The following is a 12736-nucleotide window of genomic DNA, read 5'->3' as shown; positions in this document are numbered from 1 at the left end:
TCTACAAGATTTGGACATTGAATGGATTTGGGACTGAAAGGACAGATGGAAGTCTAGGATTACACCTAGTACCCTGGCATGAGGGGAGGGACTGATGATTGTGTTATTGATCTTGATGGAGTAGTCAGGGGAGGGGGCACGGGCTGGGGGGAATACTAAGAGCTCAGTTTTGGAAAGATTGAGCTTGAGGAAGTGGAGTGACATCCATGCCGATATGTCACTTAGTAGGTTAGTAATGCGAGAGGAGACTGAAGGGGTGAGGTGAGGGGTAGAAAGATAGATTTGTGTGTCATCAGCATAGAGATGGTATTTAAAGCTATGGGAGTTTATCAAGTGACCAAGGGAGGAGGTGTAGATGGAAAAGAGAAGAGGTCCAAGGACAGAACCTTGAGGGACCCTTACAGAAAGAGGGAGTGAAGAGGAGGAGGCAGCTTTATAGGTAACACTGAAGGAGTGCTGTGATAGGTAGGAGGAGAACCAGGAGAGAGCAGAGTCTCTAAGACTAAGAGAGTGGAGTTTTTTGAGGAGGAGGGGATGGTCAACCGTATCAAAAGCCGCAGAGAGGTCAAGAAGTAAGAGTACGGAGTAGTGGCCATTGGTTTTAGCTGTTAGTAGATCATTAGTGAGTTTTAGTAAGGCAGTTTCAGTGGAGTGTAGTGAGCAAAAGCCAGGCTGTAAAGGGTCAAGAAGGTTGTTGTCGGTGAGGTAGGAGCTCAGGCGATTGTAGACTAAGCGTTCTAGTAGTTTAGAGGTAAATGGCAGCAGGGAGATGGGTCTTACGTTGTGCAGGTTGGTGGGGTCCAGAGAGGGCTTTTTAAGTATGGGAGTGATGTGTGCATGCTTTAGAGGGGAGGGCACAAGTAGAGAAGGAAAGATTGAAGATGTGAGTGAGGGAGCATAGGATGGAAGAAGAGGGTGACCGTAGTAGTTGTGAGGGGACAGGATCCAGGGGGCAGGTAGTGAGATGGGCTTCTGAGAATACCTTAGTGAGCTCTTCGGTAGTAGCAAGGTCAAAAGAGGAAAGTGTTGAGGGAGGTTTAGTATAAGGTATGCTAAGTGGAATGGATGTCTGTGCAGTGGCGATGCCCCTACGAATTGCGTCAATCTTGTTTTTGAAATGATTTGCAATCTCGTGAGCAGTGAGTGAGGTACTGGGTGGAGGTGGAGGTGGAGAAAGTAGAGAGTTAAAAGTAGAGAAGAGACGATGAGGACTGGATGACAAGGTATTAATAAGAGTGACAAAGTAGGCTTGTTTGGCAGCATGAAGGGAGGAATTGTACGTTAAGAAAGCAGATTTATATAGGGTGAATGCTTGTTGAGATCTGGTTTTACGCCATGATCGCTCCAGCGCACGACTATATCATTTAAGATTTCTGGTGTCGTCAGTCTGCCAAGGTTGTAACGGTCGGGGTCTGTTGCTTCGTGTTGTTAGAGGAGCAAGTGAGTCTAATGTGGATGAAAGCGAACTGTTGTAGACAGCAGTGGCCAGGTCATGGCAGGACAGGGGAGAGATTCTGTCATAGAGTTGGTCAGTTGCAGAGTGGAAAAGAGCAGGGTTCAAGTTGTGAAGGTTTCTGTGGGTACTTGTTTGCCGCTTTGAGGGATAGGTGTTTGAAGACGAGGACACTGTGAAGATGATGAGATTGTGATTAGAGAGAGGAAAGGGGGATGGGAGAAAACAAGGTCTAATGTATTCCCATCAGAGTGAGTGGAGGACTGTATACATTGTGCTAATGCAAAAGATGAGGTTAAGTTGAAGAGTTGGGATGTAGCCGGGTTGTTGACATTAATGGGGATGTTAAAATCTCCGAGAATGATAGTGGGTAGTTCAGAGGACAGAAAGTAGGGTAGTCAGGCAGAGAAATAATCAAGAAAGCGGGACACGGGTCCAGGAGGCCAATAGATCACTGCAATTCTCAGAGAAATGGGAGAAAACAGCCGGATGCAGTGAGTCTTGAAAGAAGAGAAGCATAGAGAGGGAGGATTAGGGAGAACTTGAAAGGTGCTCAGTGGGGATAGAAGCAAACCAACTCCACCACCTTTCCGACCACTGGGTCTGGGTGAGTGGGTCCAGAGAAGGCCTCCATAGGAAAGTGCTACGGGAGAAGAAGAGTCTGCTGCTTGAAGCCAGATTTCTGTAATTGCTAGTAGGTTAAGGGAGCGAGAGACAAAAAGGTCATGAACAGAGGTGAGCTTATTACAGACAGAGCGGGCATTCCAGAGCGCACATGAAAAAGGGAGGGTGGTTTTGGGAGCACGTGGACTGATATTAAATTGAGGGGATTGCGGCTATTATCGGAAGAACGAGGATGCCTGGTGTGGGGGTGAGATACTGGAGGACCAGGGTTTGGGCAAATATCCCCAGAGGTTAGGAGAAGAAGAAGGGTGAGGAAAGTAACATGGGAGCAGGATGTACACGAGTGCACATGCCTTCCAGTCCTGGTGTTTGGGTCAGCAAGAGAGTAAAGTATCACCAGGAGGTAATGAGAGCAGTAGTAGGGAGATGGTAGCAGTGAGGGTGAGAGGTACAAGTTTTGGGGTGGAGCAGAAGGGTAAGTGTCAGGAATGGACTGGCCAGCAATGGTGGGACTCAGCTGCCTTTTGATCTGCAGTACCAGGGCTGGCCAGCGGGTGCTCCCAGCAATCAGAGACTCAACCTTTCAGCCAGCTAACACCTGGAACTGATGATACTGGTGTATTTAAGGGATGGCCAGACTTGCAGACTCTGCCTTGGTGTTGTGTTTGTCCTGGGCCCTGTATCTGTCCTGCATCCTGTTTCTGTTCCTTTGCTGACCCTGCCTGATCTGAACCACTGCTGACTTCTCCTGCTCTGATCCCGGCTCGCTCCTGACCATCCCTCTGCCTGACCCTCTGTACCACGCTGCTTGCTACCTGTTCTGATCCCTGGCTTGTGACCCTGACCATCCCTCTGCCTGACCCTCTGTACTACGCTGCTAGCTACCTGCTGAACCTGGCCTGTGACCCCGACCCATCTCCGCTTGCTCCCCCACTACCTACCTGCCCTATTGATATTGACCCGGCCTGCCTGACGACGCTTGCTTGTATGTACTGTTATCTGTGGGTGGTTGGTTTGGTTTGTTTGCACTGTATTATGTTTTAGTATTGCACTGCGTTTATGTTTGTATGGTTAGTGTTAATAAATTATATTGTTTATCACATATCTGAAGTCTGCGTTTCCCTGCGTCAGTCACACACCTCTGGTCACACCTGGGAGCCCTGACAGTAAGTGAGATTTTGGGAACGCAGGATAGTAATATGAAAAGGAGGAGTAGAGGGGACATATTAAAAGGTACACGGAGTGGGACTCAGACTTGTAAGAGATGTTTCCCAGGGTGTTTGCTTGCAGTCTATCTATTATTATTATTATACAAGATTTATATAGCGCCAACAGTTTGCGCAGCGCTTTACAATAAGGGAGACAGTACAATTACAATACATTTCAGTACAGAAGGAATAGGAGGGCCCTGCTCGTGGAGCTTACAATCTAAAGGAAGGGATGCAGTAGAGTTTCTTGTTGTTGTATCTGCTTCTTAGCACTCTATCAAAACAGCACTCACGCAAAAACAGCACCCCATCTGTGACTATGCCCCCCGATCTGTGATCACCCCCCATGAGCTGATCTAAATTTATAGGGAGATGGTCAAATGAGCACTCTTCTCCACCCAATTAGGAACTGATAAGGATCACATGAATTGGGGGGATGTTTCTCAAACACAGACCAGACACAGGCCACAGTCATAAAAAGAGTGCAACTAGAGGTAAGAACTAATCAACATAGACAAAATATATATACACTATTTGTTCTGTAATTAATAGGAGTCTATGCGTTGTTGCAGTTTACAGTGGAGAAAGCAGATAGCAGCATTTGCCTGTGAAAAGCAGGGGAGCCATGATTAGACTGATGTGTTCAACTGCTTCTTAGCACTCTATCAAAACAGCACTCACGCAAAAACAGCACCCCATCTGTAACTATGCCCCCCGATCTGTACTGTATCTATGGAGGAGCAAAAGTGTAGAAAGTAGGTTAAGCCAACTGAACACCTCCCTTCACAGCTCCATAACATTTGTGAGGATCTTCTGTAGTCCACAAAGTATTCTTTCCACTTACGAAAGAGAGATAACAAAATAGTTTCAATGGTATATTTAAGGGACTAAGGTTTTTTAAGTTCCCGCTCTTAGTTCCACCCTTTTGTTGTCCTGCATGATAGTCTCACTTTACGGCTCCCATAAAAGATATTAAAAAATACTGCTTTTTTTGGATAAAATTAGATTTGTTACTCTTTGCAACCTAAAAACACACATAAATGCAATTTCTTCTTTTTGCAAGCACAACAGCTGTCCCAGAGAGGCATATTAAAACTATGACATGATTATAGTATAACAATTTAAGAGAAAAGTATGACCAAAGCTCTTTTATGGGTACATACTGAGTTCTTTAGGATATGGACTGCCACCGTGTTTGTTTGCCTCCTACCAGTCTGGACCTTTCTTCTTGCTTTTTGTATGTTTACAGTAGCTCTCAGTATACTTCTATAAGACCTGTAGAGCAAAAGTGAAAGCATACAACTAAACACACAGTAGAAACTTTACATTTTGTTTAACTACTTTTTAAATTCAGAGAGCCCTGCACCAAAGCCACGTCCTGGTATTACTTTTCTTTACTCCAGCTAAAGCAATACAGGTTGATCAATACTGTAATTGGATAGTGAGAGAGCAAAGAGGTTAAAGAGAAGGTTATCTGTGAACACTGTCCTCAATCAGCTATATTTTTTATATCTGTTATGTCACAGCACTGTATAAATCCTATTATCACAGTGCTTTTCTTTTCTCTACCACTCTGAACAACAGATGGAGGGCCGCCAGTTTGACACCTGTGCTGTAGAGTGTCACTGATGTGACAGCCCTAAGTCTGCTGGGGTTGCTGACATTACATTCTAGATAGCGGTGCCCAGTGGGTGTCTTGGGCTCTATTGGATATGTACACAGCAAGGCTTTTACAGGTAATAACATGCATAAAATACCTTAAGTACATACAATCTTGTATGTTAAATGAACAGAAGATTGTTGTTGAAATGAGTGGTCTGGTGACAGAGTCTCTAACTTAAAGTGTTGCTAAACCCAGGACCCTGCATTCACTATATCTGGTCTCCCACAATACACACAACATGGAAATGCAATTATTTTAGTAAATATAAACTGCTAAATACCTTTTCTCATAAGCAGCTAGAGCAGTCATGTGACATCTATCAGTGTCCAGCTGAGCACTGGTTAAATCTTGTAGAAGGAGTTTTCATTCTGCTCTGACTGTCCTATGAGGTTGCATAACCCTGAACCTCTGTCTGGACAGTGCTGATTGGCCCTGCGCTGATCACATGCACCTTTCCAAAGAATAAAAAACTATCAATATACACTAAACTGAACATGTGCAGAGTGACTCCTAGAGCTCTGTACTATCAGCAGATGGACTGGGGACAGTAGACGAAGGGGAGGATCAGAGAAGACAGCATCATACAGCCTTTTTACACAATGCAGAGTATTAACTCCTTAGGTTCCACAGTGAGTATAACAAGCATGCTTTACTGCATATACAGACTGATTTTACTGTTGTGGGTTTAGTAACACTTTAACACACCATTGTGAATGGGTCCTTACTGTACTGATCTCCTCCAAAGTTTATTGGGCATAGTGGCTTAAATAGATAATTCAGCTAATTATCTAATAATCCACTACTTTTCTATTAGGGATATTGCCCAGTGTGACATAACCCTTTAATTAATGTCAGCAAACTTACTAATTTCTTTATCCTTAATGTTAACCAGTTTACAAATATATCAATAAAATTATATTTACTGTTAATCCTAACATTTCCAGTTAGATGCAGCAAACACTCCAAGCTATTAGAAACAAGACATGTTGAGGTTTAACTAACTGATCTGAAATGTTTACAACTAGTACTACATACAAGTAAATAATCCAATATCAAGTTCTTTTTCTGTAATAGATGTCTGTGTGAGAATACAGACCATGTTCCAGCCAAATATTCTGAGTGAGCATTGCACTCTTATCCTGCAGTTCTTGTTTAACTGCTGATTTGGAGTTCACAAGTCAAACCCAGCCTCATGAATTATGTTATCAGCCACTTTAGATTTGGCAGAAGGGAAAGATAGCATGTTCACACAGTCCTTCAGCAGGCTTACTGGACTGGAAGAAAACAGATGTAGAAAACAAATTGCTCCCATGATAACAGATGAATCAGAATTATCTTCATTCTTGATAAGTATGAAATACAGTATTTAATACATTAGCTTTCAGATTGGGGAGATGAATGCTGATATTTTTTGGTGTAGAGCTACCAGGACAGAGAGCAATGCCCTACCTTAAAGGATAAGTTCACATTTTGGACAAAAATAATAAATGCACATTTTTTTCCAGTAAAAAAAATGTGCATTTATTATTTTTGTCCAAAGGAGCCTGGAAAGCATTGCACCAGCGATCAGTAGATCACTGATACCATGCAGGTCTCCTGCAGACCTCTCAGAATATCTGCTTGCGATACGGGATGTACGGTCAAGCAGATATACTGACAGGAAGCTTCAATGAACTGCCACAGCGCTCCACAGCACAGTGGTAGTCCATTGAAAACTACAAGCCCACTCGGGACTTGTAGGCATTCATTCACAGAACATTGGGAATGAGTGACGCAGCCATGTGTAGGCAGAGCCCCACATGGGCGCGCTGATTTCAAATCTGACAGATAGTGTGGGAAAACGTCTCCCCGTACTATCTGTCAGAGGGAGGGGGGGTGGCGGGCACGCGGCTGTGGCCATGGGAACATGTTACGTGTTCCACCCTAAAAACTGCTGGAACATGTAGCATGTTCCAAAGGTGAACTCATCCTTTAAGGCACCCCTCAAGCTCAACCCAAATACTAACCCTCACTAATGTAAATGTAAAGTGAATCTAAGGCTGGCCATACACTATATAAATTTCTTATTATTTCTTATTTCCAATTTCTGCCCAATTTCCTTTAGATTTACCTTCAACTATGTAGTGCAAGGGCCTGCCTAATTGGATACAACTGAAAGTGTTTTTTAGGTTTGAACTCATATTATATGGTTTTTGGTAAATCTATAGAAAAATTCTGAAGAAAATGGTATAATGTATGGCCATCCTAAAGCCAACATTTTGTTTGTTTTGGATGCGCAGTTTGTTTGTTTGTTTGTTTTGGATAGAGTATTAAAGGGTTAGAAAGTCTCTCAGGTTTTCAATACTATCTGTGTGAAATTCACCCCTTCTATTTGACCTGGTAGCCATCGTCACTGAAACAGAATTAGAAGGGAAATCTTTCCATGGTCTGTTACTGATAAAACTGTCTAAGTAATATCATTTTATCAGATCAGGATTTATGGCAGCACAGTGGTTAAATGGTTAGCTATTTCCGCCTGGGAGTACTAGGGTCGTTGGTTTGAATCCCAGCCACGCCACAATGTGCCTGAAGTTTGCATGTTCTCCCTGTGCCTACATGGGTTTCCTCCCACACTCCAAAGACATGCTGGTAGGTTAATTGGATCCTGTCAAATATGGCCCTAGTATGTGTATGTATGAATGTAAGTTAGGGACCTTAGATTGTACGCCCCTTGAGGGTTAGGGACTGATGTGAATGTATAATATACAGTTGTGTTCAAAATAATAGCATCAGACATCACTAACCTGATCAATCACTGTTTTTGGTAGAAATTATATTTCTACATGGCAAATAATTTACTAGCAGGTGTAGTAGAGTAATAGAAATCCAACAGACCCAACAGTCATGACATTCATGCTGCTGATTCTGTGTAATTGAATCACTAATTGAAAGGGGCATGTTCAAAATAATAGCAGTGTAGAGTTCTATTAGTGAGGTCATTCATTCTTTGAAAAACAGGTGGCAATTATTGCCCTTATTTAAGGAAGGAAGGCAGCAAATGTTGTACATGCTGGTTACAGTGCATTTCTCTCTGAAATTCTGAGGAAAATGGGTCGTTCCAGACATTGTTCAGAAGAACAGCAGACCTTGAATAAAAAGTTGATTGGAGAGGGGAAAACATATAAAGAAGTGCAGAAAATGATAGGCTGCTCAGCTAAAATGATCGCAAATGCTTTAAAATGGCAAGCAAAACCTGAAAGACATGGAAGAAAGCGAAAAACTACCATTTGAATGGATAGAAGAATAGCCAAAATGGCAAGGACTCAGCCAAGAATCAGCTCCAGGAAGATCAAAAAAGGTCTAAAGTTACCTGTGAGTACTGTTACAATTAGAAGACGCCTATGTGAAGCCAAGCTATCTGCAAGAAGCCCCCGCAAAGTCCCACTGTTGAAAAAAAGACATGTGCTGAAGAGGTTACAATTTGCCAAAGAGCACATTGACTGGCCTAAAGAGAAATGGTGCAGCATTTTGTTGACTGATGAAAGTAAGATTGTTCTTTTTGGGTCTAGTGGCTGGAGACAGTTTGTTAGACGACCCCCAAACACTGAATTCAAGCCACAGTACACTGTGAAGACAGTGAAGCATGGTTGTGCAAGCATCATGATATGGGGATGTTTCTCATACTACAGTGTTGGGCCTATTTATCGCATAACAGGGATCATGGATCAGTTTGAATACATCAGAATACTTGAAGAGGTCATGCTGTCTTATGCTGAAGAGGAAATGCCCTTGAAATGGGTGTTCCAACAAGACAACGACCCCAAACACACCAGTAAACGTGCAACATCTTGGTTCCAGACCAACAAGATTGATGTTATGGAGTGGCCAGCCCAATCCCCGGATCTTAATCCAATAGAAAACGTGGGGTGACATAAAAAATGCAGTTTCTGAGGCAAAACCAAGAAATAGAGAAGAACTGTGGAATGTAGTCCAATCATCCTGGGCTGGAATACCTGTTCAAGGGTGCCAGAAGTTGGTTGACTCCATGCAACACAGATGTACAGCAGTTCTCAGAAACAGTGCTTATACAACTAAATATTAATTAAGTGATTCAAAGGAAAGCAAAATCTTCAAACATTTTTCAGTTTAAATAGTGAATGTTTGAGTTTGTAAAGAAGAATACAAACACTGCTATTTTTTTGAACAGTCTAATATTCACTTTTCTTCAATTTTTTTAGAGGAACAACACAAATTTGATATATTTTTCTTCATGTTTTGATTTGGAATAGAATGTGTAGTGTTCCCAATGTATTTGTGTGTATGGAAATAAAAGCTATTAGAAGGATTTTGAGCTTTATTCACTTTTTTCAACACACTGCTATTATTTTAAACACAACTGTATATATAAAGGGCTGCGTAAATTGACAGCACTATATAAATACCTGTAATAAATAAAATAGTTTATAAAACATGGCTGGATTTTGGTTCTGCAGTGCAAAACACCCAAGAATGTGGCCTGCTTTCCCCCCCACAAGCCAAAATATATACGATGTGCCATAATATCTATTATTCAAAGTTTGCTGTCTCAACCTCTGCAACAACTCCAAGATACGCCCCTTCCTAACCAATGACAACACAAAGCTTCTAACTCACTCCCTGGTCATCTCCTGCCTTGACTACTGCAACTCCCTCCTTACTGGCTTACCTTTACATAGGCTATCCCCCCTCCAGTCCATCATGAATGCTGCTGCCAGACTCATCCACCTTGCCAACCGTTCAGTGTCTGCCACCCCTCTTTTTCAGTCCCTCTACTGGCTCCCACTCACCCAATGAATAAAATTCAAGATACTTACAACAACTTATAAAGCCATCCACACCTCACCCTCTAGCTACATCGCTAACCTGGTCTCAAAATACCAACCAAAATGTTCTCTTTGTTCCTCCCAAGACCTCTTGCTGTCTAGCTCCCTTGTCACCTCCTCCCATGCTCACCTTCAGGATTTCTCCAGAGCCGCTCCCATCCTCTGGAACTCCGTTCCCCAATGTGTCCGACTATCTCCATCTCTGTTCACTTTTAAACGATCCCTTAACACTCATCTCTTCAGAGAGGCTTATCCTGCCCCTACCTAACAACTGTACATGTATTTTGTCCATTAGCTCATCCCCCACAGTTATCACCTTTTGCAGCTCTTGACCTTCCCTCTTATATTGTAAGCTCTAACGAGCAGGGCCCTCTGAATCCTCCTGTATTCATTTGTATTGTAATTGTACTGTCTGCCCTTACGTTGTAAAGCGCTGCGTAAACTGTTGGCGGTATACAAATCCTGTATAATAATAATAATACTATTATTAAGCTGTTGGCTTTAAAAATGTCTTCCTAATGGGTTTAAATATTTAGACCTGGCTCAGAAATGCTATACACTGGAATCTTGTAATTAATAGTTTTTGGTATGCTGAACAGGGGCATATTTACCACAAGGCAAACAAGGCATTTGCCTAGGGTGGCATTTTTTAGGGGGGCAGCACTGCCCCCTGGAAGAAGGGACATATAAAGAATGGGGACCAGGTGTGATCCGAGAGAGGCTGTGGGCTGCTTGATGGTGTATGCAGAGCCCAATTGTCGTTCCCGAGGTGTCCAGAGGTGTGAAGGTGTCCCATGTCCAGCGGTGTGAAGGTGTCTTTCTATCTTTTGCTGGGGGGGGGTTGGGTGTAAGTGGAAGGCTCTCTTGGGTGCGGGGAATGGGGCAGGGGTGTTGGTGGTCAGTGTCAGGCACTCTCCGCCGTGAAGGGGGGGGGCGTCCAATTTTTGTGTTGCCTAGGGCAGCACAAAACCTAAATACACCACTGATGCTGAATACGAATTTCTGGGTTTCAGTATGATCCTCCAACTGGTAAGGATTGATACACAGCTATGAGGCTTAATAGATGTTCTGGACTGTGTTCTAATGTGGAAGGGGATCAGAGAAAGAATATCATTTCAAAAATGTCACTGGCTGGGGCCACAAACATCAGACTTGAATCTAACTAATTTGTTGCAGATTTGTGAACTTTAGAGATATAAGGATTATACCATGTGCGAAACCGACTTCTCCCTTCAGTTTACAGATGCGCAGTCCTCACCATCTTTGCGTCCAGTTTTGCCCGTGATCTTCTTGAAGCTAACCTCCCCCCCATTACTGATTCATCAAGCCGTGTTCTGCACTGTGTCTATATATAGAGGCAGGGTTTCTGCTTCCTTATATAAGAGCCTTTAGTAAGAAGTACAGTGAGCAGCACTGTAGTGACATAACCAGATCCCACTCTAAATCGCCTGAGAGTCAGAGGCAGCAGTGCCTTAGATCTCACACTGCAGATATACAATTAAGCAGCTGTAAACACAGGAGTGGCAAGGCACTCTTACATGACAAGAACTACACTTCTGTTCTTTAGGAGGAGTTCCAGGCAAAAGCTAAATTATTCTGGGTATTGCTTAGGCACAAATAACATTTCCCTATGACAAGGCAAATCTTCACTTTTTGTCTCCAGTCCACTTTAAAACCCAACTCCAGCCATTTTTTTCAAATGTGGAAAGGTTGGATCCCATCAACTTTTTTATGTTTTTCTATTTGGGAGATTTTTCCTCAACTTCTATATATTTGACATGTTTTAGACAGATGAGGAAGTGAGGGAAAATGTCACCACTTCCTATTGATTTGATGGGTGTCATAACAGGAAATAAAGGAAGCTCCTCCCTATCCATCAAGCAATAGACAGCAATAAAACACCTTTAATAGTATAGTGAGGAAGTTTAGAACACCTGTCAAGATTTTGGTTATGTCTGTTTTCCTATGAGACAAATGTTCTCCTACTTTCTGTGCAGGTGACCTATATTATCACTTTTTGTAGGCCAACATAAGACGGAGGAACAGCTGGGCACAGCACACACAGAGATGCGATTGCTGCAGGACAACCTGCGTCAGGTAGAGATGGAACGTCAAACTGCAATTGAACGTGCATCGAAGTTGGAGCATAGCCTACGTATGTGTGACGATGAGAAGAGGGATTTACAGGTATGTAGCATGGCACTAGAGCATGAGCAATGATTCAATTCAGTTTTCTCTGAGCATTCCTCACCTAAAGATCAGAAACTTCCCTATATATGTACCCCTAACAAAAGGTTTTGTATTAATATTTTTACTTCAGTTAGCCAGTAAACAATAACTTTTTCTTTAGCTTCTTAAGCCACCAAACACTACTCGAACCTAAAAAAATCTCTGCATTGAAAGTGAATATTGCAGATAATTTTTTCTACAATCTGCACTATTGTAGGAGCGACTGTGTCGGGCTCGCAGTTGTGAAAGCCGACAGGAGCTGGAATGTAAGAGCCTGAGAGAAATACTGGAGGCTTCAGAGAACCGCAGTACAGATCTGGAACTCAGGCGCCGCTCTCTAGAAGGGGAACTGGAGAGGACACGGCTTTGTCTAGCAGAAAGAGAAGCAGAAGTTCTGGCTTTACAGGACCAAGCGCAAGACTTACAGGAACATTTGAAAGAGAGTGAAGACAGAGAGGCTGGCTTACAGAGAGAGGTGCAAAAGTTGAGCCTGGCCTTGTCTAGGGCACAGGATGGAGAAAGACAGCTGCAGGAGAAATCACAGGGGCTAACACAGGCTCTAGGAGAAGCAGCAGCTGGCAGGGGTAACCTGCAGGAAGATGTGAACAGATTACAAGGAGCTCTGACAGCAGCTGAGCAAGATAGACGTGTCCTACAGGTAATGTCTCCACCATCTCCACATTATTATTATTATACAGTATTTATAAAGTGCCAACAG

At 42.9% G+C, this 12736-nt stretch overlaps 1 protein-coding gene across 1 annotated transcript in view; it reads left to right on the top strand.

Annotated features, from left to right (window-relative positions):
- The window catches only part of CROCC2 (ciliary rootlet coiled-coil, rootletin family member 2), a 158310-nt gene that overhangs the window by 130187 nt on the left and 15387 nt on the right, over positions 1-12736 (top strand). The window contains exons 30-31 of the mRNA XM_089665869.1: positions 11813-11976; positions 12236-12676. Coding sequence (XP_089521995.1) covers positions 11813-11976; positions 12236-12676 — 605 coding nt within the window. The remainder of the gene's footprint in view (positions 1-11812; positions 11977-12235; positions 12677-12736) is intronic.

Source organism: Staurois parvus, unplaced genomic scaffold (assembly GCF_062004578.1).
Source record: "Staurois parvus isolate SC_StPar_1 unplaced genomic scaffold, SC_StPar_1.0 ptg000049l, whole genome shotgun sequence".
NCBI classification, from domain to species: Eukaryota; Metazoa; Chordata; class Amphibia; order Anura; family Ranidae; genus Staurois; species Staurois parvus.
Note: the sequence above shows the minus strand (reverse complement) of the source record. Positions and strands in the feature narration are given on the sequence as shown.